Source organism: Xyrauchen texanus, chromosome 39, assembly GCF_025860055.1.
Source record: "Xyrauchen texanus isolate HMW12.3.18 chromosome 39, RBS_HiC_50CHRs, whole genome shotgun sequence".
Taxonomy (NCBI): domain Eukaryota; kingdom Metazoa; phylum Chordata; class Actinopteri; order Cypriniformes; family Catostomidae; genus Xyrauchen; species Xyrauchen texanus.
The window spans coordinates 19,747,692-19,775,117 of NC_068314.1; the positions used below are offsets into that span (position 1 = coordinate 19,747,692).

Sequence of the window (27,426 nt, forward strand, 5' to 3'; positions counted from 1 at the left end):
GCCAATGAAGAACATTTACAACTAGTTGCTTATGAGCGGGGGGATATCTACAGAATTCCTGTGAGGTGATAAAATGTTCTGCACGTTTTCACATGTTATGCATTAATTATTTGCTTGAGGGTAAGCTTGCTTGTCAGCTTGGAGATGTTTGTTCTTCACCTTTAACCTTATGTCATGAGTAAAGGGTATATTATCCTTAATCCTGCAAGTAAACTGTGTGCTAAAATGTGGGTCACTGCAGATATTTCTTACCATAAACAAAAATTATGAACTCATTAATGTGTCTAAAATACTCTTTGGAGTTCCTAGTTCCTCCCTTGATCTGTATGTTGTAGGTTTTGCAAATGTTTGCATGTGAAGTCTGCTTCAGACAAAATGAGCTTGTTGGTGTGCATTTTAACTCTTTTAACAGGCTCACTTGATGAAGATGCACAATTTTGTTGGCCTCCCATAATGCATTTTCCTAGCAAAAGACAAACTGTGAATAAAAAGTGCATGCAATGAGGGATGTACACTAATTCTCTGGATAAACCTATAATTGTTAAGTGTACTGTACAGTACATGTGATTGTATATTATATAGTGGGATCCACACTAGTTAGACCACTAGTGAAAATGCATCTATCTTATTTATATGTATTATATTACCAGCAAAATAATTTTAGTGATAAGTTAGTAATAATACAGTGAAATTCAGAATGTCAAAGTGTTGGCATGTACCCCTTTTTGTTTTATGGCAGCATGCACTTGAGCTGCTGCCACATGGACTATGCAAGTTTTTCCAAAACCAGATGATCTGTATTATTCCAAGTGTGATTAGAGAATCAGGACTTTTCAACGGAATTAACGTTATGTCATAAATGTGTTAACATTTGATAGTGACCTAAATATGTAGTGCAGAATCTTTCAAAATTTCATATATATTTTTTATTATTATTATTTGAAAAGACTGTACATTGACTAATATGAACTGTAATGCATCAACTACTATTATTTAATGTAATACTGTTTGTTAATGCTATTAAATACAATTATTATAAAGTGATACCAGGCGACCTTTGTGACATAATCCGTTCATGTCTCTGTCGGGGTGCTGAAAACAGCAAATCACACATAGACCCTATAAGAACATTTAAACTTTTTTAGTGTGACTCTCTTGGAGCCAACAGTGCTCTATGTTGAACGCTCAGCTATTAGTGGCAGTGCGGCACTTTGTGACTGTTTTCTGCTTCAGGTCTTTAATAGATCTGAGCGTCACTGAAAGGCTCCGCTAATCGAGTCGAACTGCGCGTCATGCATAAAGCACATGCATAGAGCGCACAGGGAAGAATGGAGTGGAATAAGACCTTGAGAGATCAGTTTAAATTCAGGGATGCACTGTGTCTATAGCATATAAAAGCACGCTTATAACGCCTTTAATACCATTCAGTGCATTGCAGAGTTTTGTATTAATGGTGTGCGTTTTGCGCGGATCTGGTTAAGTCTTGTTTGGAGGGATATCAGCGTGCAGAGCACGGATTCACTTTTTGTCAGAGGCAGTTTGCACGAGGGAGGTAAGGCTGCATACAATGGGTGCTCTAGTGCCATTCATATTAGCGCTCTCTCTTGGTGCTGCGTGGGGATGCCAGCTGCCCCATGACTGGAGACCTCAGACTGAAGCGTGCAGGGCAGAACTAGCGGAGATAATCGTCTTTGCCAAGGTGCTCGCCATCCACAAGGAGTCTTACAGCGTGTACAACTACCTGCCGTGGCAGTACGAAACAGATCTGTTCTTCTCCGCGGAGATCGAGCTGCTGTGCGATCAGGCATGGGGCAGTATGCTGGAGGTGCCAGCCGGCTCCAGGTTCAATGTGAGCGGACTGGGATATTTCCCCTGCTACTCCTACAGCGTCATAGAGAATAACTCCTACTATTTCTTTCTGAGGTAAGAGTTAGAATTTGCTCATTTTAACTCATGAGTCAAAATCATGAGTTGGTTTAGACTAGGCTGGAATGCAAATGTGTTGGCTTGATGAAAGATATACTACATGTCAAGATGTGGATGGCTTATAAACATTGTTCATTTAACAAAAGGAAAACCATGCATTTTAGCACTACCATGAGTATAGTTCAATATGTCTGACTATGGGCACTAACTGTCCTCTTTTTAGCTCAGAGTGTTAGCATGTATTTGCCCATGGTAAGGTTAATGCATGGTCCACCAGGGAAATTATCCTGATCTTCCATGGTATATTCATTAATGACTAATGCAAATGGAATAACTTTGTCTACTGTACAGTATAATCACAAAGAATATTGTAAATTGTGTAAGAAAAAATTTGTTCTGGTTTGTATTTGTTTCTGTTTATAGTGAGAATTAATTCAAATTGGCAGAATAATTTACATGGGATGAAGTAGCTCACAGGCCAACCACATACTGTAGAAGTGCAACTCAAATGGATTGGGAAAACAGAGATAATTTTTGATTCACTATTGTCATGATTTTTTTTTTTTTCTTTTTTCACTCAAACACACACTTTGGACCTGGTTCATGTTGTAGCCTAAAGTCTTGTATCTCTAGACAACTAGACTGATTCGCTTGTGTTTCCTGTCTCGCCCCTCTGGTCCAATTAGTTACACTGAAGTATTTTCAACTCCCTCATGTCGTGCTATACTCATCACACTCAGAGCATTTCTGGCAAAGTCTTTTACTGTGACAGGCAACACTTCATACACTGATTGCAAACCAGCTTCCCAGGCCTGACAATATCACCTGAAACAAATTTACTGAAACAGTCTTTCTTTTAGAACCCTTCAAACAGCTGTAACTAATAGTTAACAGGATTTAACAAAAATACACAGATAGCAATCCTGCAGGCATATGACTGTAAATAGTGGCAACATTTTATGGGGCTGTTGAAACTCTTAGATTTCACCAAGGAGACGCTAACACGTATAAAACATCATATGGCTCAGTTTCTCTTTTTAACTACATGTGGCTGCACTATAGTGCATTTACAGGGTTTAAATAGGGTCACTGTAAGTTACCATAAACATTAACGGAGAAAGTGTGTGAAGGCAGCAAATTGATTTCACATTATCCGAAAATTACATTTTGATTAAGGCAGAGGCTTTTTGCACTAAGTTCAAATAGCAGTAGATGCTATTTGCACTCAGTGCAAATAGTGGCAGATACTATTTGCCCCCTTATTTAAATACTAACAAACATGATTGGGGTATCCCACAGACACCCTACACCAACCCTCACAGCAACACCTAAACCTAACCCTAATCTTCCATGGTCAGTTTTCGTATGGTTAGTCTCCCGAGACTTTGGTAAAAGGACAGATACAATCTACACACAATCGATGTAGAACTGTGGGAGAAAGCCATCCTCCTATCACCCAGACGATGAAGGGAACATGTGTGATCAACCGACCTCGCATGAGCATTCTGGACGGGAAAGTGTTATAAACCGCAGAAAAACTCAATGTATTATATCAACTCAAAGATTTATCTTTTAATGCATCAATCAAACTCACTCAGAATGCTGACAATTTCTGACATGGTTTTCCACAAATCATTGATTTATTGTATTCATGTAAGTGGTAACAGAAACATGATATAGCACAGTAAAATCGATGACAACAACAACTCCTTCGTCTTTCCATCACTCATCTCCATTATCTCACAGGTGACAGATGATGTGAGTTTCACTGTATAATCTCATTGGCTGTCACTGTATGATATAGCTTTGCATTTGCATAAAGTTTTCTCAACTTTGTTGTATCTCTTGACAAGCCCACATCCTGTCATCAACGGTTGCTGTTGCTCGTGTCGCCGGAAGTCGCCAGCTATCTTTGAAAATCAATGGCCTCCTGTCCCATCCAGCGACAAAACCGCTGACAGTGGAAACGGGGCTTTAAGCGACAACCATAGATTTAATCGTTCGTATTATTAAAATTTTTGTGTCAGTTTTTTAATAGTTTCTCTGATTTCTATTTGTGAGGGAGAAAAGCTAGCAAAGTTTCTGACCAGCCCTCACACAGCTGCAGTCTTCCCAAAACACACACACACCAATTGTGATTATGATTAAACGAATGCTCCACTTCTGTTTCAGTCCAACTCATTTTATGCTCAGGCATACATTTTATGTTTTTTATTCTTTAACAAAAATATTGAGAGATTTCTCATTAAAAAATATATTCTTTGCCAATGTAACTTTTAAACATATCTTAAACTGTATCCCGTGTATAATGATGAATGTATGGATGTCTCTGAGCTAACCCCGGATAACCACTGACCCTAAAGCCGCCCCTGGTTTCCACCAGCCTATTGGGGTGCAAATAGTTGCATTCTGTGGCTAGTGCTATTTACACCTAGTGCAAATACATATACACTCCATTTAAATAAAGATTATGAAGACAATCTTTTTTTTTTCTTGAATCGTGCACAATAAGGAAAGTGAAAAATAGGGTCAGTTTTATGTTAACTTTAAATAGCTGCTTCTCTTTCCTTATGATACACTATTAGCATGCAACCTCTTCAAATGGTTATACAGGTTAAAGAAAATCATTGTTGCAAATGCTGCTTAGATTCTGTGACTATATTATAGATTGCAGTTTTACTCAGTCCATGGGAAAGCTAATGTACAGGTTAATACTCATTCTCCCAGTCTCAGAAACAAAGCAGTTAAAACAGCTTTGGAATTCCGTCTTCCCAACCTAATTACACAGCACCTACAGTGTCTAACTGCTTGGGGTTACATGAAGGCAGAAGGTTAGAGGTCCAAGAGAGTGCGAACAGACTGTTTTGGCATTGCATCTTAATTTTGGGTTTAAAGTTGTCCTTGTGGACACTTTGTCCCATCTCCTCGTTGTTAATGTACATCAGTGGGGGCTGCTGCTTTTCAGGGAAATGCAGATCACTTATCAATTACAAAGTTTACTGAGATTTTTAATGTAATTTTTTATTTGTTTGTTTTTTTATTTTTTTATTCCGCAATGTTGCCACCAAAAGCTGCTGTTCAAAGTATTAATCCAATAATGACAGTAAAGAAAACAAATAATTATGATGTCCAAAAATCCAATGTAATTAGCACTCATGAAGCTCCCTTAGCAAGGCATCCAGGTGGTACCCAGAACTACCTATTAAGGGCCTCTCTGAACTTAAATCTTTGAACATCAATCTTTGATTCTTTAAAATATAATAGCACAGGTACTGTATGTACATAGACATCAAGCTTGGCATCAATAGGATTCTATGGGCAGTGCGACCACTGACTTTCATGGACATATTCATGTAGAAAAAAAACACGTTACGTTACTTAAACAGAGCGATAGGGATGTGTGATATTCACACTTTAATTAATAAAATTTATAAAACTAAGAGTGATATGTAGCTTAATATACATATATACATCGATTATTTTAACTGTTTTAGGGGAAGCCATGCTTCCCATGCAGCCTTAAAGCAATCGTACTGCTGTATATTCAAGTGCATTCCACACCAGTATTGGTCATATGTAGGCCCACAAATTGAATATGTGCCACCAAAACTCCACAAAAAGCTCTGCAGAAATAGAATACGTTTCATTTACAAAGTTGTACACATCCTCTACCTCTTACGTGCTTGTTTTATGAAATATTTGGGCTCATTTTATGCTTTCAGCTTTCAGTTGGCACATACATATATATGTACAACTTTTACTCCCATAGAGTTGTTCACCCCAAAAATTATCTTGCCATCCCATATTTGTGACTTTCTTTTCTAGATTTCTAGAATATCTCAGCTCTGTAGGTCCTTACAATGCAAGTGAATGGTGATCAGACCTTTGTAGCTCCAAAAATCACATAAAAGAACAGAAACAGAAGTAATCCATAAAACTACAGTGGTTAAATACATGTCTTCAGAAGCAATATAATAGGTGTGGGTAAGAAATAGATAAAAATGTAAGACCTTTTTTACTGTAAATCACTCATCTTTATAATTTCTTCTCCATGCAAGTATTTTTGCAATTGGCTGTTTTAAGTAAGCATCATAGGCAACTTGTAACCATACTTGTATAAAGTTTTAACAAGGCACGCCACCCCTCAACACGCCAGAGCAAAAGTTAGAAATAAAGTGCCAAAACGTTGCTTGGTGCAGAACATTTTGAAATCATGTGTAACAGTATAAGTCTAAAAACTATGATTAATCTGGATTTGAGAATCTCTGGCACAAGAGGACTTGTCGAAACTTCTTGATGTATTTTATATATTTTTTTAAATTTAAAAAAGACATGCCCTTTGAGACATGCCCTAATGTCGTGCAGTGATCATTTTCACATAGGGCACATGGAGGGAAAATCCTGTAACTCTCCAATGTGTTTCAGTTAACTAAAGCCAGAAACAATCCTCCAGGGAAACACTGGAATTTCAAAGCATCTTTAAAAAAACTCTACTCTAAATCCAACAGTTAAAGGAATAGTTTAACAGCATAACAGTTGTTGTTGTTCACCTAAAAATGTAAATTCTATCATCATCTTCTCACCCCTCGGGTTGCACCGTGTATGAATTTCTTTCTTTCTGTGGAACACAAATGATGATAAGCAGAATATTCACTGTGCTGTTTTGCATAGAGTAAAAGTATATGAATGGGGATGAATGCATCTGTGGCAGGGCGGAGGGCGGAGGGCCGGGTCGTGATCCTACACACCTGGTCCCGTATTAGGCTAATTAAGACTCCAAGAGGGATAAAGGTCAACTGCAGAGGATCGTGCGGGAGAGCGAGATTGTTTACGGACATGTCCGTCATGTGTGTGTTTGTCTTTTAAGTTTATCATTAAAACTATTATTTATATTGTCAAGCCGGTTGTTGAGGAGGAATACGCCTTAGTAGAATTCTCGCCACTACCATCCACCCCAACGGAGCAGTCGTCTACGAGGGGAGAAGGGGCTCCTAACCGACCGCCTGGAGCGGTCAGGGCTGCTGCCAGGGGCGCAGGAGTCGCCTACCGACCGCTCAAACGCAGCGGGGTTTGAGACCACCGACCGCGAGCAGGGAGGGGCTCGCTGCCGACCGCCTGGAGCGGGAGAACCGCTGCCAGGGGTGGGGGAAACCCCTTCTGTTCCCTGAGAACGCAGCGTTGGAGGGTGGAGGAGTGGCCGAGGAACAAGCTACGGCATATCGGAGAACCGGCGAGTAGGTTTTTTTTTTTCATCTCTCTCTCCTCTCTCTCTCACTGCCGCTCTGCGTTGGCCTTTTCCCTCTCGTTTAAATTTTAGTGTTTTTGGGGGGGGGTACTACACTGTTACAGGAAGTACCCCCCATTTTAATTATTTCTGTTTCCCTCCCCTTGTCCCCTCCCTCGTCCAGGTAGATGGGGATGACCTGCCGGGCAGACTAGGCTTAAAGCACGCCCTCCCCCAGGGAAAGGGGGGTGTACTTCAGGCCAGGGGCTCCCCAGCCTGAGAGAACGAGGGAGGAATGTGGCAGGGCGGAGGGCGGGGCCGGGTCGTGATCCTACACACCCGGTCCCATATTAGACTAATTAAGACTCCGAGAGGGATAAAGGTCGACTGCAGAGGATCGTGCAGGAGAGAGAGATCGTTTACGGACATGTCTGTCATGTGTGTGTTTGTCTTTTAAGTTTATCATTAAAACTATTATTTATATTGTCAACCCGGTTCTCACATCCTCCTTTCCATTGACCACTTTACAGCATCATAAAAGTAATCCATATGGCTTAGGGAGCTGTAGTTGGGAATATTCATTACATGGGGAACATTTGAAAAATAATTTTGTACATTTTGGACTGTTTCTCTCACAAAGCTATCATTTGACTTCAAGAGATTTGAAATATTGCCCACAAGTGGAATGGACTACTTTTATGGTACTTTTTTTCCTTGTTGGTGCTTGACAGTTGTGGTCTCTGTGAACTGTTGCTATATGGAAATGAGAAGAAAAAGAAAATCTTATTTTGTGTTCCACAGAAAAACTAACAGTATATGGGTCTGGAAAGACATCAGGGTGAGTAAATAATGACAAAAGATTTAGTTGTTGTTGTTTTTTTGTGAGCTATTCCATTAAGATTTGTGTGGGGATCTGTGGTGCATTTTTTCCAGTGGGTGTCATTTGCACACTCCATGTCGTCGGTTTTGAATCAGCAAAATTTCCATTGTGTTCTCTAGTGACTTCCATATTTCTTTTCATATTTTCCAAACAAAAGTCTGCAAAGCTGTCCACAATTCATCACAGCATTTGGCAGCCAGACTGAATTCTGGAGAAGACAAAAAGGGAAACACTCCTTCCAAATGCCCACTTGTTTGGCTAGACTTTGGGTTTTGCCTTAGTCTACATGCACAACATGCCTTTTTATGTCCCATATGTCATGAACCTGAGCCACGAACCAATCAGAGAGCTTGTTCCAGTTTGGCAGCCCAGTTCTCGCCAGTTAAACCGTCAAAAGCCTGAGAAACTGGAGACGCTCTGCATGGAAACAATAATTAATGCAATATGGTGCACAGAACAGCTACATTCGGTGGCGACTTAATGCTTTTCTTGAGAGGCTTAGAGTTTTTACTTTTTTTTTTTTTTTACTCATAGAAGATCTTTTTGAAGGTTTAGGAGAGTGGAACACTGAACGTCCTTAAGAACGTACTTTTGTAATTGAATTTTGTATAGTAATTTCATGTCTTTTTGTTTTTATGGCCTTTCACTTTTTTTCCTGTTAAACACAAAAGGAAAATTGTAAAGAATTTTCATGCAGCTCTTTTCCATTCATGGACAGTTCATGGTGACCATGTCTGCCAACCTCCAAAAAGGACCAAACAAACAAAAAAAACAATTAAAAGTGGTAGTCGAAGTCTTCTGAAGCCTAATGATGCTCTGTGTGAGTAAAAAAAACTACATTTTAGTCATATTGCACTAAAAATCTTCCAATCCACTGCAACTCTGTTATCTCATTCTTCATTCAACATATACAGTACAAACCTTCGAGAACCAATGGCATTTGGCATCAATGATGTCAATCAAACCTGGCTTGTCATTTCAGTGGACCATTTTTTATTTTTAAGGCAAGTAATATTTCAGAGCTTCGGTGGAGGGAAAGATTATCAGTGAATAATGACTTAAATGTTGGTCTGTTCATCACAAATAACTGTTGTATGGCTTTAGAAGACTTTCAATATAGCACATAAATCATGCAGTATGGACATTTATGTTCCATTTTGAAGCAACAGCCATGATCACCCATGAACTGTCATTGTATGGAAAAGAGATGCATAAAGATTCTTTAGTATTTCTCCTTTTGTGTTTCAGAGGGAAAATAAGAGCATACAGGTTTGTAATGACATAAGGGTGAATACATTTATATTTGAGAATGAACTAGTCCTGATAAAAAAAATACTATAAAAATCATTAATGGAACAATTAAGAAGCCAAAATTGGAACCAGAAGCCTAAAATTCCTTATGTACCAAAGTGTAATACTTTGGGTTTGTTCAAATCCTTAATTCTGAAGTATGAGCAATAGTAAAAGTGGTGCTTGCTAAGGTCTCTTGGGAATTTTGGCATGCTAACACACACACACACGCTCTCTGAATTGTCATTTGTATGCCGTAACAGTTATTTCCTTTTTCCAACCAAAACCTACAACATAAAACACTTCCCAGGTAAATGTCTAACATAAAAAATATACATTGTCTGCCTTTGGTCAATTTCTGATTACACTTAAGAACTGCAAACCATTAAACTTGCATTTCTCTACCATTAGAGAGTACAAACACAAATTGACTGGAAAAAGTGAGATTTTCCCGCAGGCTGATGTGGCAAACTGCCAACAATAACACGCATAATAATAGAGAACAAGTGTAGTGGAGAGTCCTAGATGTAGAGAGTGTCTTGTTTCCCTGCTTTGTGCCAATGTAACCATGGTTTTTGTATTAATAAGTTTCAAACCACCCATGAAACTTTGATACAGATTTTCCTCATTTCCTCACCACTGGGAGGTGTGTGCATAAGTGTGTGTTGAAGTTTGAGAAACTGCAGGACAAAACAGCAAGAAACCAGCCAGAGAGCAGCTTTGAATGCCAATCAAGTAATGAATTCTTTGCTCACACAGATACAAACAAAAAAGAAAGAACACAGAAGAAACAATAGACCTCCCTAAGCTACATGCAAAGTATAATTCCTCTAACGCTTACAGTATGCTCTATAAACCTCTTATTTTTATTATATATATTTCCACCTCACTTTTTTGTTTTAAACCTAATACCTTTAGGTTTAGATGTTTAGAAAAATACACAGGCAGCTCTAATTCAAACACATATATGTAAAGAAAACAAATACAGCTGTCCCTGCATCCTCTTTATTGATACCTCCCCTCATCCTGACTGTTTCCCTGTGTAAAAATACTGTATATGGGTCATTGACATCAAGTGTCCCAAGTGGTAGCTTACTATCATAGTGCAGAGGCCCCACGCAGGATAGACAATAAAACACACAAACTGCATGACTGTCACACATTGAACTCACGAGACCCTTTATTATAAAATTGATTTCTTCTGTGGTGTTTGTCTTCCTGTTCATTGCCCTAATGGTATTCCAGACAGTGTTGCCAACTTAGCGAATTTGTTGCTAGATTTAGCAACTTTTCAGACCTCTTTAGCGACTTTTATTAAAAAAAGTGACTAGCAACAGATCTAGCGACTTTTTGGACAAACCTTAGCTACTTCCATAGAAGTCGCCAATACCGTGAGCACGTGGTCTTGCTTTCCTGCCCGGACACGGAGGCACACCTCTCTCTGCGTATACTCTGTTCAGTGAGACTGACAGAGAGAGAGTTGAGCAGGCGAGAAGGTGGAGCAGCACAATCAGTTGACCGCACAGCAGGTGACATAGACGTGAATGAGCTGCGCATGAGCAAACAGAATTGTCAAGGACCAATCACGAATCTGTATTGTTTGCTCCCCTTTAGTTTTATATTTAAAGTGTTTAATTTGACCATTTATTTTTATTCTTTTCATGCACTTAATCACAGGAGATTTTTAGACGGTTGTTCATTCCTATTTCTGAACTCTCTGAATTCAGACACTTACTTAGGCAACTCTGTACATTGTACTTTATTCAAACACATAACATTTTGCTACATTTGTGTATACACACAATACAATCACAAATATTTCTGCTTCTAAATTTCTCTCTGAGTGATTGATAGATATAGGGAATTAATAGGGTATTACAGTATGTACGGTTAGCACAGAGAAGCAAACACATGTAAAGCGCGGACACTATGCAAAATGCTAAAGAGACGCAGTGACGTCATGAATAAGTTAATAAGCATATGACGTCATCTAGTGACATTTAGCGACTTTTTGAGCAGGCTTTCGCTACTTTCCATTGAAACTAGTTGGCAACACCCAGGTGTTCCTTATCTTCTTGTTAGCCCATGTGTATACTTGTTTGTATGTGGTGTAGGGATGGATCTAGAATTTTTTATGGGGTGGCAAGGGGGTTTTAAATACACAAGGACACAGTAAAGACTAAACAAGACACAGGTGAGAACAATGATGTGTGCAGGCAGTGAGGGAGGCCGGGAATTGTGGGAATTGTAGTTTTCTACAAGGACAGTGAGACTCGGGGCGGACAACAAGGAAAACATGACATGGAATGTGATCCGTGAAGGGTGAAACGGAAAACACGGGGCAGACAACGAGGAAACGTGACATGGAACGTGAAAAGTGGCATGTGAAACAGACAACATGGGGAAGACAACACAGGAACGTGACATAGCCCCCCCTCAAAAGGACCGGATTCCAGACGGTCCTAAGAAACAAAAGAATAGAAAAAATAAACAAATGTTCAAGGAGAGAGGGGCTAGAAAAGGGGGAACACAGACAGACCAAAGGGGGCACAAGGGACACAGAGACAGACCAAGGAGGCACAAGGGACACAGAGACAGACCAAGGAGGCACAAGGGAGAATTAGGCAGTCCATGGGGGCAAAAGGGGCAATTAGGCAGTCCACGGGGGCACAAGGGACAATTAGGCAGTCCACGGGGGCACAAGGGGCAATTAGGCAGTCCACGGGGGCACAAGGGACAGACAGGCAGACCAGGGAGGCCGAGAGGGCAGTCTGGCAGACCAGGGAGGCCGAGAGGGCAAGCAAGCAGTCTCTGGGGGTGTGTGAAGGGAACCGGGTCAAGTGGCCTGGGGGGCGTCCACAGGGTAGGGATAGGCTTAGGAGGCCAGGGAGGTATCGACCGGGCAGGGACAGGTTTAGGTGCACTGGGAGGCGTCGACCGGGCAGGGACAGGTTTAGGTGGTCTGGGAGATGGCTGTAGAGCAGGGGCTGGTTCAGGGGGCCTGGGAGGAGGCCATCGGATAGGGACAGGTCCAGGAGGCGGCCTCAGGACAGGGACAGGTCCCGGAGGCGGAGCTGAGAGGGGCTCTGGAGACGAAGCTGAGGGAGGCTCAGGAGGCGGAGCTGAGGGAGGCTCTGGAAGCTCAGGAGGCGGAGCTGAGGGGGGCTCTGGAGGCTCCAGAGGCGGAGCTGAGGAAGGCGGAGCCGAGGATGGCTCGGGAGGCCCAGGAGGTGGAGACGAGAGAGATCCAGGAGGCGGAGCCAAGGGAGGCGGAACCATGGAAAGCTCTGGGGCCTCAGGAGGCGGAGTCGAGGAAGGCTCAGGAGGCGGAGCCGAGGGAGGCCCCGGAGGCCGGGCCGAGGCAGGCTCAGGAGGCGGAGCCGAGGAAGGCTCAGGAGGCGGAGCCGAGGAAGGCTCAGGCGGCGGAGACCTGGAAGGCTCTGGAGGTGGAGCCGAGGGAGGCTCCGGAGACGGAGCCCTAGAAGGCTCTGGAGTCACTGGGGGTAGAGCCGTAGGAGGCTCAGGAGGTGGAGCCCTGGAATGCTCTAGAGGCGGAGCTCTAGAAGGCTCTGGAGTCTCTGGTAGCAGAGCCGTAGGAGGCTCTGGGGGCGGAGCCGAAGGAGGCTCAGGAGGCGGAGCCGTAGGAGGCTCTGGAGGCGGAGCCGAAGGAGGCTCGGGAGGCGGAGCCCTGGAAGGCTCGAGAGGCGCTGGCTCTTGGACGGTCATGGCTACTGGCGCTGGCCCTTGGACGGTCATGGCTACTGGCGCTGGCTCTTGGTTTGTCATGGCTACTGGCGCTGGCTCTTGGACGGCCGAGGCTACTGGCGCTGGCTCAGGGACGGTCGAGGCTACAGGCGCTGGCTCAGGGACGGTCGAGGCTACAGGCGCTGGCTCACTGACATCGGGGGCTAATGGCTCTGGCTGGTTGACCGTGGGTGATGCGGGCTCTGGCTTGCTGACCGGGGTGCTGACGAGGGCTCAGGCTCGTTGACCGTGGCTGACGAGGGCTCAGGCTCGCTGACCGTGGCTGACGAGGGCTCAGGCTCGCTGACCGTGGCTGACGAGGGCTCTGGCTCACAGACCGGGCAGGCGTGGGCCGGGAGGCGAAAGCCCGTCTTCTCTTCCTCCTCCGGGCAGACGAAGTGGGCCGTGCAGGCTCATGGGAAACGACTGGTGTGGGGGTTTGCTCACTGGCAGGTGGGGCAGGCGTGATGGGAAGAGCCATGGGCGAGTGGGAAGTCTCCACTGCGGAAGGTGAGGTTGGGTCCTCCTCTGCCACGCCCACAGTGAGTGGCGAGCCTCTGACCAGCAAAGTCTCTTCCACGATTTCCTGCAGGGTCCAGCCACGCGTCCCCGGGGGCAGCCGCTCCTTCAGCGAGGGGTTCAGGTTACCCCAGAAGAAAACCACCAAGGACGAGTCCGGGAAGTTGGAGATGTTTGCCAGCTCAAGGAAGTCCCAGACGTGGTCTTCTACCGGTCGGTCCCCTTGCTTCAAACAAAGCAGCTGGTAGTTGGCCTGCTGGACCGCTGGATCCATTTGTGTGGTCGGTTGTTCTGTTATGAGTGCGGGAAGCAGGAGAAGGCAGACGGGTGGTAAGGATCCAAATGCGGTTTATTTCAAAATAACAAATAAGCAAAACACAAAGAAAAGTCCACGAGGGGAAAAACTAACTCAAATACAAAAGAACACACAGCGGGTAGAACAGACAGCAAAACATCCACAACGAAAAAGGAACCTCGAGCGAACAAGAACAACATATCAACATACAACAACCGACAAGAGAATGGAGGAACAAACAGGGTTTAAATACACAAGGACACAGTAAAGACTAAATGAGACACAGGTGAGAACAATGATGTGTGCAGGCAGTGAGGGAGGCCGGGAATTGTGGGAATTGTAGTTTTCTACAAGGACAGTGAGACTCGGGGCGGACAACAAGGAAAATATATATATGAACAATTTCAGTCAGGATTTAGGTCCCATCACAGTACAGAGACTGCACCTATTAGAGTTACATATGACTTTCTCTTATCATCTAATCATGGCTGTATTTCTCTTCTAGTGCTTTTAGATCTTAGTGCTGCCTTCAACACCATAGATCATGACATTCTCTTGAATAGACTGGAGAATTATGTTGGCATTAGTGGAGTTGCATTAGCATGGTTCAGGTCTTATTTATCAGACCGCTACCACTTTGTATGTGTAAACGAGGAATTGTCAAATCAAACAAAAGTAAGGAGTGGCACAGGGATCAGTTTTAAGGCCTCGTTATATTTAAGGTTCTCATTATATTCTGTCTGCTTCTCCTGGGAGATATTATCAGGAATCATGGAATAAGTTTCCACTGTTACGCTGACGATACCCAAATTTATACTTGTAAACCAGATTAAATTTCTCAGTTCTTCAAATAAGCAGAGTGTATCAATGAAATCAAGGATTGGATGGCCAGAAATTTCCTTCTTCTCAATTCCATCAAAACAGAGGTAATAATTATTGGACCAAAAAATTCTAAAAATAAGCCGCTCAAATATAATCTCTGTCACACATTGAACTCATGAGAAATATCCATGAGACACTTAGTTTGAAATGTATATCTTCTGTGGTGTTTGTCTTCCTGTCCATTGTCCTAATTATATCCCAGGTGTTCCTTGCCTTCTTTTTAGCCAATGTGTATATATACCCTCTTGTTCTTTGTTCCTGTGTCAATTCTTGTTTGTATGTGGTGCCTTATTAGCCAGCATACTGGTGTAGAGTTTGTTACTTTCTGTTTCTAATGTTTACCTTCGTCGTTGTATCCTCTTCTTTTTTGGATTCTTACTTTTTCATCTCTTCCCTTTACATACCCTGACAGCAGTGTTGTGGTGCCCAAGACCGGTCTCGAGACCACTTCTTGAAGGAATCTGTCTTGTATCGGTCTCAGACAATGAGGACTCTGGATTTTATTTCAAGACCACAATATATCACTAAATTGCCTGTCAATTGTCTGATTTATTTGTTAACATCATTACTGTGATTGGATTTAAAACTTCCTGCTTCAAATGCCAGCAATAACTTGCCTCATTTGTACTTTGAAATCTTTGTTACTGTTAATGGCTGTCACCCCTCCCCGCCCCCTTCACGAAAGAAAGTGAATGCGAGAGACAGGAGAAGAAACTGTTGCTGTCTGAGAGATGTCTACAATACAATTTGTCTACCTAAACCAGTGTTTCCCAACCATTCTGCCCAAGGGCGTAGATTTGGCTTGAATATTGGGGGGTTGTAGCGTGAAGCATCTAAAGGTTTCCATCTACATGTTCGCTGTTAAACGCAACTCCTCACATGCCCATAAAATTATGCTTCATTATCACACTTGTAGTAAAAACATTCTGCCTCTTGCTGCATTCCATTTAACTCAGGAAGTCGGATTTCCAACTTCCTACTGGGAAAAGTGCAATGAAACAGCACTTGAAGTCATAATTACAACTTGGAAAGTCGTGTGGAAATTTTAAACTCGTCACACAATCTTGTCGGCACCCAGGAAGATGTACAAAATTAGTGATATACATTCACTTTTGTTAAATAATAACGATATAATAGTCAAAGTTCCTACATTACATGATAGTAAAGCATGTTTAACAAATGTTAGCTGAGTAGCAGGTGTTCAAATCAAAATTATACTCTCTTTGGATAATCATGCACCTGTAGCACAAATTCTAGCATTGCAGATAGTTAATGAATTGGCTTGTTTGGAGACAAATCTGACGACAGTCAAACACCTGCTACATTAACAGGAGCCTTGCAGTCTTGTTTCCTTTAATGTCATCTTCCAAGCATCTGGCACTGAAATGCTTTTAGTCGGAGATCGGATATATCAAGCGGAATATCCCACATCCGGTTTGAATGTAACACTGCATCTGCACCTATACTCATCTTCACCCCTCAACCAAAGAGATGTAGCGAGTATTAGCTATACATATTAGCTACCTATGCATTTACTGTTTTTAGGGTGCTAGTTTCAGTTGCTTGCCAGCTATTTGCCATCTAGCTAGGTGCGCAAGCTTCCTAATTTAGTTAACATATATTGAGGGATGTAGCTAATGCAGTGTTAACTTGTTATAAATAATGATGAGACTATGTATATAATGTTACGTTAAATCAACGTTATCTAATATCAGCTCTGACATAAACGCTACACACGTGGTAACGCTACCTCACTTGGGTGAGACAGCTAGAGATGTAGCAGCAGAGAATAGAGACCGAGTAATGCGCCTCCACTTATATGAAAATTTTACATTATAAATTGGCTGCTTTACTTAAGTTTGCCATTCCTTGTTCTATTTTCTAGATTTAGCTATGTGGTAAGAAAATCGCACACATTTATTCAAGGCTTTTTGTTGGTTCAAAAACAACACAAAACTTACTATATTGTTTAAGAAAAGACAGAGAAAAGTGAAGACTTAAGTAGGCTACTGAATAATTGTTTGATACATTCTGTACTTAATGATGTTTTCTAGGGGAAGAGTCATCCAGAAAACCTGATGCGATTCTTGCACAAAAAATGTATTTTTTAGGTGGATGGTAAAACTTGGAAAAGGAGTGTTGAATAAAGATGGTTAAGTTCATTTCAGCTCCTTAGTGATCGTTTGTATTTGTTTGCTCATAGAAAACAAAGGAAAATTCATACATAAAATTCACCTCTGCAATATCTTTTGATTATTTTATCAAGACATTTCTCATTGTACAGTAATACACATACACACACACACACACACACACACACACACACACACACACACACACACACACACACACACGTATATATGGCAATAAAAGAGGTTAATGAAGAGGAATCTCTATCATTTGTTTACTGTGGGTGTTTTTATGGGAATGAGGATTTTTCAGATCAATTTGAGGAGTGCCTATGGTTTGCATGTTCCACATTTTATTGTAGACCTTCTGATTAACAGTTATGTGCTTTAGCCCACAATGCCACCACCACTAATTTCCTAAGCATAGGACCACTGTAACATGCTGAAAAAGGTAGGATAGAATCTGAATCCACTCTCTCTAATTCATTAATTTAAATAAATTAGATTAAGTAGATTTTTACATGTTTTTCTAGGGTATTGTGGATGGCTGCCAAAATATTGCTATGTGGTTGCTAAGGTGTTTTAAATAGCTTTTAGAATATTTCTTTGTGGTTGCAAGGGTATTCTGGATCGTTGTTGGAGTGTTGTAAAGTAGTTACTTACTGGCCCAAAGGAGTCAATAGAGGCTATCCCTAAATCTCTATGATATTCGTGTCCTGACTTGTGTCCCTCCTTCAATGTAAATCTATAGGATTTTTATTGCTTGTTTTTTCATCCCCCAGATGATCTTAAATTCAATCACTCAAAAGTAACAGCACAGCTCTACTCAACAAGTTACCCAATTTGAGGTATTATTCATGTCTGTTGCACCAATGTGCATGATGAGCACCACTTATTAGAATTTCCCAAAAAATTCTTAAATATATTCTTATTCTAGAATGAGGTCAAATCCATACACAATGATAATTCAGCAAAGTAATGTTTTGTGTGTTGCATTTCTTTATAGAATGGATGAAAATTACAGCATCATTCCTCATGGTGTTAACTTCCAGGACCCCATCTTCCCAGACACCCCAGAGAACCATCGCATGTTTGCCAGTTTGTTCCAGTTTTCCAACTGCACAGCCGGCACACAGGTTCACATGTACACTCCAGACTGGGAGGTGCAGGAGGACAACAGAGTGAGTGACTTTTAGTGCATTTATAATAGCAAAATAACAGTAGATGAAATCTCTTTTAACTTGTATTTGCCTCCCTGACAAGGGGCTATTACCACCAATGCCAAAGAAACTCCTTCAGTATGACAGTTATCTTAAAGCTGCACCAATTAATTTGTCATTTCTGCACCATCAAACAAAATTGCAAAAATAAACATTTTCAAACAGCCTTCTGAATACACCCCAGTCTTCTGTTGATCAAACAAACAGATAATCCCACCCCCACTCAGTGTTGTTGTGTCATGCAAAGCATCGTTAGCCAACTATGGTCGCAAGTTCCATCATGACCAACATAGTTCAATGATTTGGTGTTTCCCAAAAATACAGTGCTTTACCTGTGGTAAGAACTATAGTTCCTTGTTAGTTTGCTATACCTTTAATTTATCTTTCATTATATCAAGATTTTGACCATGTTTACATGCAACTGCTTATTCTAGGGTTTTGCAGAAAGAGCTGTTTTGTAAACGTTAATGCAGCCTTCCTTACGCCATTTAAGTGATTAAAGACTGTCAAAAGAAAGCGTTTTACACACATGGTTTCTGTTGGAAAACACGGCTTGTGATGTTTGTGTAGAGGGAAACCCCAGCGCAATATATCTGTTACATCACACAATGGCACTTTCATGTCTTCAGCAGCTTTCGTGCATTAAACAGCTTTCTGGTATATGTGTAAATGAGCTATTCAAATTTGATATCCGCACAAATTATTTCTCCACCCCATGCGTAACATCATTAATGCTCTATTTTGCTGAACCAACGTGGTTCGAATGATGGATGTGCGACATAGTTATTATGGTTTCGGGAAGCATTGTGCTGTGACTAGTTCATTTCTCCAATGATGCATCTTATTATGGTGGTTAAGCAGTGTGTTATGTTCAGAGGTGGAAAGTAATGAATTACAAATAATCTCATTACAGTACTTCAACAAATTTGTCTAAGATTTTAAGTATAAATAAACAATAGTACTTTTACTTTTACTTGAGTTGATTAAAAACAAAGTATTCAACTTCGCTACCGTTATTTTTCACCACAATTACAAAGTACTAAAAAAATACATAATATTTCCAAATTTTGGGGAAGAAGAAAGTTATAAGCACTAAATCTGTTTATAAACTAAAACGCGCATAAACTGTGTCCTCTCTTCTCTAGCTTCTTCAAGAAGCGACACTAGGGGTCTCTCTTGAGCGCCTTTTGCATCTCTGATCTATGAGAAAAGGCCAATGAGAAATTAGCAGACAGAATTTGCATGTCCCACCCCTGGACATACTGGTATAAAGGGAGGGAAATACGTCTGTTTCATTCAGAAATTTTCTTCGGAGCTGACTGGTTGTGTACGCAGCAAGATGCGAGTCACACACTGTTCCTCCCATCTCTGAGTGGGATTGCTGTTGGATCTACGGTGCATATCAGCGGCTTTCTCCCTTCTCTGCACGGCAGTGCAGCTTTGCCCCTGGGCGCTTCGACAGCTCAGTTAAAAGAGCAAATACACAGCTGGTGTTGAACGGCCTTTTCAGGACGCGTCTTTATAAAGATGCCCTTCCGCCCCTGTGTAGTTTCTGGATGCGGTAGAGTGCTCTCTGCTCCTGACGGCCAGCGATCACACCAAAGCAGCGTTTGTGGATGGCTCATTGTGGATGGGACATTGGCAACGTTGCAGTCGCGGCTTTCCTTCCTTCCGCCCTCCGCACCGCTCCTTCTTCCCACGGGATTGAGGACGACGCGGCTGGCGATGGAGGCGATTTGGAGATGGCAGCGGGCTCGGTTTTGCCAGGTACGTCCCCGCGAACCACCCGCCCCCCCGGCACGCTCGTTGACTTCCGTCCGGGCTTGAGGCAACAGCGGCTCGCCTCACAGCCAGCCTGCCTATCCTCTTGAGCTGCATCGGAGAGTGGTCCTGCGTTTGATGTGGATGACTCCACCGGGCTGCCACCTTTGGGCCAGCACGCGCAGTCTGAGGCTGACGCCCAGATGTCCAACCTGCTTGCCCGGGCCGCCATCAGCGCGGGCTGGACTGGAACCCTCCATCCTTCCCACAGCCGACGCGGCTGGATGATTGGTTCCTCGGGTCTGCGCGCTGCTCACAGCCGCTTGGACCCCTAGTGTCGCTTCTTTGACACAACGTCGAAGTGAGCGACAGACGGGGAACATCTAGGTTACTGATGTAACCTCCATTCCCTGATGGAGGGAACGAGACGTTGTGTCCTCCTGGCCACGTCGCTGAACCGAGCCACTGTTGCAGCCAAACCTCATTGTCGGCTCGTCCCATTTCCCTCCCTTTATACCCATATGTCCGGGGGCGGGACATGCACATTTTGTCTGCCAATTTCTCATTGGCCTTTTCTCATAGATCAGAGATGCAAAAGGCGCTCAAGAGAGACCTCTAGTGTTGCTTCTTCGACACAACATCTCGTTCCCTCCATCAGGGAACGGAGCTTACATCCGTAACCTAGATGATTACATTTTATTCTGGAAAGGAACCGTTCATTCAGGTATGAGGAACCGTTTGAACTCGTTTAACCACTAATCAAACTTCACTTGATTTTAAGGTTGGCAATGTTTTAACTGTGCCAAACATTATCACAATGTAGTTTGACATATATGTGGGGATATCTTGTTTATATGTCTAAAAAAAACTTTTTATATACCTTAGAAAGATACAGTGCCAATAGTGTCGGACAAGGGGCAAAAATGCCACAGAAATTTACAAGAATATCCCCGAAATTCAAAACATGGGGCTAAAAATGCTGTTTTATGTTTATGTTTTGTTCAAAATATCAGATATAGTTAAAATTACATAAATTGCGATCTTCTGGCAGTATTTCTGATTAAGTGAATGCATCCTTGGTAAAAGGAAGCATCAATTTCTTTTAAGAACAAAAATGTCTTTGTGTTCTAGAAATGGAAGCATATATACTATATATAATTACATTTTCATAAAGTAACTTGTAACGTAATAACTTTAGTAGTTTTTCGGCAAACTACTTATTTACTCTTACTTGAGTCATAGTATTTATCAGTAATTCTACTTGTACTCAAGTGACAATACTCTTTCCAGCACTGGTTACATTGTTGTACGTGAAACGCACCCCACGAGTCACTCAAAACAAACAGATTGAAACACATTTTTCTAGCACCACAGTGACAATGTTTACAGTATTTCAGAAAATGAACCTTCAAATGGTTTACTTATTGTTGTCTTTGCATGCTAAGCTGGGATATGAGACATTGTTTTAACACTGAAAAAGTTACACACTTCACCCTTAAAGGTGACGTGTCATGTTTTTATGTAAAAATATCTTACTGTATCTTAGCTTAATATGCAGAGACAACTATAAGTAAGCCATTTTGTGTGCTCATTTTCTCAAAATCTGTAAAAACTGTGCCTCTGAGAAAAACAAACCATTGTGAAAAAACAGCGGGGAATGGCAGAGTTTTACAGTTGGGTTCTTTTGCATGTCTGTTTGTGGTTCTCTTGGCTTGTTAAGAGAGAGTAAAGGATGCTGACAGAGAACAAACAGATTGTTTGTGGCTTTGAATGTTGAACATAAAAAACAATATTGCATGAATGCTGTGCTTAAAAATGAACTTTTCTGTCACAGACAGGGCTTGATTGGTAATGTGGCATACCAGGCAGTTTCCCGGTGTGCCGATGCACTTTGGGGCCGATCGGGGGTGGACTGGCCATGGGGAGAACCGGGCTGGTCGCAAAACAGGCAGAATGGCTGAGTGAGCCACCGTGTTATGTAGAATGGGCCACAAGATGACGCTGCAATATGCCTAAGGTGGCAATGATATGCAGAAAATGACAGCGACCTAAAATCCTATGTAAAATCCTGGGATGATTTCTCTTCCCAGACCACCCCTGGCCACAGAGATTCTGCAAGAATAAGTAGACAACTTTTCTTGAGATCCAAACCAACTAAAATGTGCAAACCTATATTTTGCTAAGTGAATTTGTGCTCACACTTAAGTGTATGGTCTAAGTCTCAGGAGAATTGAGCGTAACGACCACTGGGATATTAACATTCCTCCCTGGTCATCTTTTCTTCTTTAGCTTTTCATTTGCCTTGGGAAAATGTGTTTCTCATAATGGTAGTGGTATGTTTGAAATCTAAACCCTGTGTTACATGCATTCACACTGTTTTTGCAGAGGGATTTTTGTTATACCAAATGGAGTCTAAGGATTTGTGCATGACTTCATTATGGTTCATCTCAATTGCTACAGTGTCGTATTGCTATGTCAACGTGTTGCAGAAATATACATGGTCAACTGTATTGAAATTAATAAATCATTGTACATTCCAGTGTTCTTTTCAATGACCTTTGTCTGAGGGCTTGTTTCAGTCAGGTCCTGAATGCACATGAAAGGTTTCAGTCATGGTAAAGTAATCAGGATGTGTCAGGATGACATTAATTACTACATTTTCTGGTTGTTTCAGTAATTGGAACAAAAGTCAGAGTAAAAGTAAAGCGTAGTATGTCAAGAAAGTGAATTGTAAGTTCTCTCACTCTCCATGTCTCTTTCTGCTTTTAAACTGTCATCAAACAAGCAGTTCTGGCTGCATTTTATGTGAAACATAAAGAATGAAATAGTTAAGCAAGAATCTTTCCCATAACATTCCCAGATGTCTATGAGAACAAAGTCAACAAAAGTTTGATCCACATAGGAATTGGAAGTAGCAGCCAATAGAAATGAAGCCTGCCTAATTTAATTACTAATCATGTACAGGAAGCTGTGTTCAGACAACATTGGTTGGATTGGCCAACATGGTATATTTTGGATATATCACCACTAATGTCAGACACACTCAAAACATATTTGAGCTTATTTTCAAGATGTATCCATTTCAATTGAATAACAAATTTCCATCTAATTTAATTGCCTAATCTTTAACAAAATAAAATGTACATATCTTACAAAATGCAAGTTTTATTAATTACATTTTCTTCAAGACTATTCAATTCAATTAGATGGACATTTGTTATTCAATTGAAATGGATACATCTTACAAATAGGCTAAAATATTTTTTTGAGTGCATAGGTTCTCGTGACCTCAGGGTAGATACCGTAATATATTCCATATTGATGCCAGTCGTTATGTGTTTATATCACATAACTCTACAATGGCATCTGATCTACACACTGGTTCAAGTGCAAGTATTACTGTTTGAGCTACAGGAAATCTACACTTACAGAAAGGGCCCTGCTAGCTGGATCAGCTGTGACTAATTTCCAGATGTACAATCTTTTTGGGGCAAGACTCAAGAACACATGTGGGAGGCAAGCATCTAATACTTGGCTTCCCCCAGGCTTATGATGTTATCATCACCTAAAAAGTACAAAAACTGCTTTCAGAAGATCTGATTAGTTTCAGCTGGTTTGATATCCAGCTTCTAATCAAAGCCTAATTATAATACATCCCAATTAGTCACATTTCCTCATTATGTCATACTCCTTATTCCTTGATCAACATGCCTCACATACTGTAGGTTGAGCAACACAAAGAGCAATTTTTGTGTATTTGGGAGCTGCAAGAATGCACATATTTGAAGGGAAAAATCACAGAACATGTTATACCTGCTACGTTTTACAGTAAGCTATACTTGTGTTACAAGATCTTATCAAAACAAACTTGATTGGTTAGGGTTTATGTCTTGTGCAGGCACAGAGGAATAAATTGACAAGCATAAAGCAATAAATCACCATGATATTGGGGCATTCACTGTAACGGCAATAAAGCGACCTAAAATCTATGGGAGTTGGCAATTTGAGGCAACATGTGACAGTTTAGCGACTTGGCAACCAGTCGCTGTAAGTGTGGTTCAAAATCCCATTCCACTAAACTGCAAATTTTATCATTGAATAGCTATGTTCACAAAACTCATCTTGTGCTGTTTGTGCTACAGACATGAATAATACCTAAAATCGTTTCAGTTGCTGAGGAGAGCCATGATAAAACAGTAGCAATTACCATGCAATGGCCTAGTAACCACACTGAACATCCTAGCAACCATATAGTAACATCCTGACAACCACCCAAAACACCATAGCATCATTGCGGCAACTTTTGTGCAAGCAATCACCACACACATATTACTTAGTGTACCACTGCTCACTTCATGTTTACTCCATTTTCTTTCCTTCAGCTATGGTGCTCCAACGTGCAGAAGGCCTTATTTGAGGAGGAAGAGAGAGTCAAAAATCTCTCTCAGAAAGTGAAGACCCTGGAGAAGGCCAACAACCACCTGAGGGAAAAGGTGAAGAATATGAAACGTCTCTTGAGGCAGGCCAAACGGGAGACTAAGGAGTCACTTCAAAGCTTCAAAGAGATTCACGAAGCCAAACCTGAGCTGTCCCATCCACAGCAGGACACCACGCAGGACCAGAAACCCACTCTCAAGAAAATCCTGGCCAAAAAGCACAAGAACTAACGTTCCTCCATGGGAGAAATGAAGATTGTAGTCAAAGCATATTGCCAAATCAAGATGAAAGGCCACAGGTATCTATAAAGGTAGCATAGATTTTGAAAGGTTCACAGTTATGATGAACCATCTACAGAAAATTATCCTTGATAAACAAAAGAATCCATCTTGCAAAGTGTCATTAAACTAGTTCAATTGTTCTTTACTGCATTTTAGCCAAACAATTTTCATATAGCAGACTATATAATATCACTGAAAAGCAAAACAAGAAAATAATACACACAAACAATATTCTGACTTTATAATGATCAATCCTTCATCGTGATCCTCGATAAAATTTGAAAATATTTAGACTGTACAATAAAAGAAATGAAGTCCCCCATAAACACAAAATTTTAGTTTTGTGGGTATAGTTACACGTCTATAAACTTTGAAGCCATCTATGTGCTAGTCTACTCCCTGAAAGTTGACATAACCATTTGCAGATATACATATGGATTTTATGTGTACAAAACAATGACTCATCTTGCACTGCACAGGTTTTTGTCCAATCAAGTGCTCTCTAGAATGAGAATGTCCCTCTCACTTATACCACTTGCAACTGACTAGCAAGAAGCAAATTATGGTTCATGGCTGTGGCATAACTAAAGCCTATTGCCTATTAGTATTTTGGCTTGAATAAATAAATAAAGGGGAAAGTCCTTTCATATGTCCTGCCCAAGCACAAACTGTAAACTAATAGGAAATGTATCAACACTTAGGATAGAAAACTCATCATGTGATTTCATTGGGTCTAGGGCAATAAAATCCAATGACAGTTTGTAAAAAAGACTTGATTTTATGCCTAGAAGCTGATGTTGTTGGTAATCAGGCAGAGCCTGACAAGGTCACAGATAAAGATCAGTGTTTTGTGAATTTATTTGCCAGGTGATTATATTGAGTTATGCAGTGGGACCTACATTTTGGAAAAGTGCAATGATACTGACTTCCAGTCTACAAAAAAAGAAGAAAAAATCATCAATTTCTGTAAAAGCCTTCCAGCCTAAACCCCGAAGAAACATCTATCTGTCTGTACAAGACAGACCAAAAATCTTGTTTGGGACATTGTGTAGAAGTGGTTCCATACCTAAATGACCTATGACCATTTATGGGTAAAAATATGTTTTCAAGAGTCAGTACACATTAATTTGCTAGTTTAGCAAGCGATCCTTTTTCCATTTGTTACCTTGCATTTAATGTTTTGTAAAAGTTTTTTATACTTTGAGTGAATATGAGTTTTATAGTTGCAAACAGGGTGCTGAGCGCCTGATATACATAACCTAAAACATATTTTCTCATGTACATTTTCACCATTTGTGTCAACTGTTTACTGACGTGATTTAAAGCTGGTGTTATTGATGTATAACCATTACCTGTTTAACACATTCACATATATGCTAATTAAATAAACTTTGTTTTTCACTAAATATTTGCCCTCAGAATTTTTATCGGTTTCATTAGTACACCAATGAGGTACTAAAAATTTAATGTTTTTCATTTCGTTCTGAGCACAATTTACACAGCATTTTAAAATAATCTTTTCACTCCGAAACAATTAAAATGTACTTTATTCCCATTTTTGGTTATGTTCAGCAAAAACATATTTCATATTTCTTTAACTCTATCCCCAAATCCATAGCCCAACCGTCAGTGGAGTCAATTTTTAATTTTAGAGAGAAAATGCAACCTCCGAATCACACTCAACCTCCGCATTCACATTGATTATGTGAATGCAACTCAGACATAGAATAAGTATCATTCTAGAGATTAAAAATAGGATTAAGTCTACAGAGGACATTGTAGTGATCATAAAGACCCATCTGTGTTTCTCCTTGGTTTAAATAAAAACAACAAATCACAATCCAACTGCTGTTTATGACTTATGACTTTATGATGCATATTCGTAGAGAAACTGTAAACCTGATCAAGGAATTTACTTGGCAGAACAATTGTTTGATTAATTTTGCGTCTGTTTCTAGCAGACACTTCAAACTCAGTCTTTTCCATATGTGTGTGACTGCGTTTCCTGAACAGGAGAAACAAATTAACTTTGAACAACTGAGCTTTAAACATCTTTACAATGTGTTCACTTTTGCAATAAACTGAGAAAAGCGATATTGTGGTGAACGTATGAAGCGGAGAAATGTGTGTGTGACAGACATTTATGGACTCTTTATACACATCCATTAACAACAAATCAGAACTGGCGTTCAACGTATATGCAATGCAGACACTGAAAAACCTTGTCCATTCACTTCTTCATATAGCACTAAATCATAGCAGTGCTGCACCATTCTGCAATCTGACATTACACCATGAACATGCTCCACAGAAGATATACAAACGCTGCCTTTTCAACATAAACCGTGTTCTAGAGCAAGCTGTGAAACAGATGTCTTGACAATATGGCTTTAGTGAGATAGTCTTCCTGAGAGAATTTAGACTAATTATAGGCATGACTTTATTTGTTTCATTTTGTGCATTATTGAGTTCTTCAATGGAATGCTGCATTCTACTCAAAGTCTGACATTCCCACTTGGAAAGGTGCAATAGAAACCCACTTGATGTCAAACTTCCAGCTTAGAAAGTTGTGCAGAAAATGACAACTGATTTGATTTCATCTGAGATTAGTGTTGTAACAGTCTTGTATAATACAGAATCATCCCTTATGGTTTTTACACCGTTTGTCCCATACTTTAGCGTCTCACACCCAAACTGCTGAGAATGTTTCACGAACTGATAGAAATGGATCTGAAACACTACTTTTGCTTGAGTTGTATGAGATAACACAGATGCCACACTTGACATAAGCAGCCGAGGAAAAGATTAATGGCAATCAGTGCATGTTTTCTGTAACGG

At 40.9% G+C, this 27,426-nt stretch overlaps 1 protein-coding gene across 1 annotated transcript; it reads left to right on the plus strand.

Moving 5' to 3' along the window:
- The first annotated feature begins 1,267 nt into the window (after positions 1-1,267).
- On the plus strand, positions 1,268-25,991 carry ccdc3b (coiled-coil domain containing 3b). Its single transcript, XM_052111610.1, has 3 exons — positions 1,268-1,923; positions 17,896-18,070; positions 24,253-25,991. Exons 1-3 carry the CDS (start codon positions 1,568-1,570, stop codon positions 24,535-24,537), a joined length of 816 nt encoding a protein of 271 aa, XP_051967570.1. The 5' UTR covers positions 1,268-1,567; the 3' UTR covers positions 24,538-25,991.
- Positions 25,992-27,426: the final 1,435 nt, after the last annotated feature.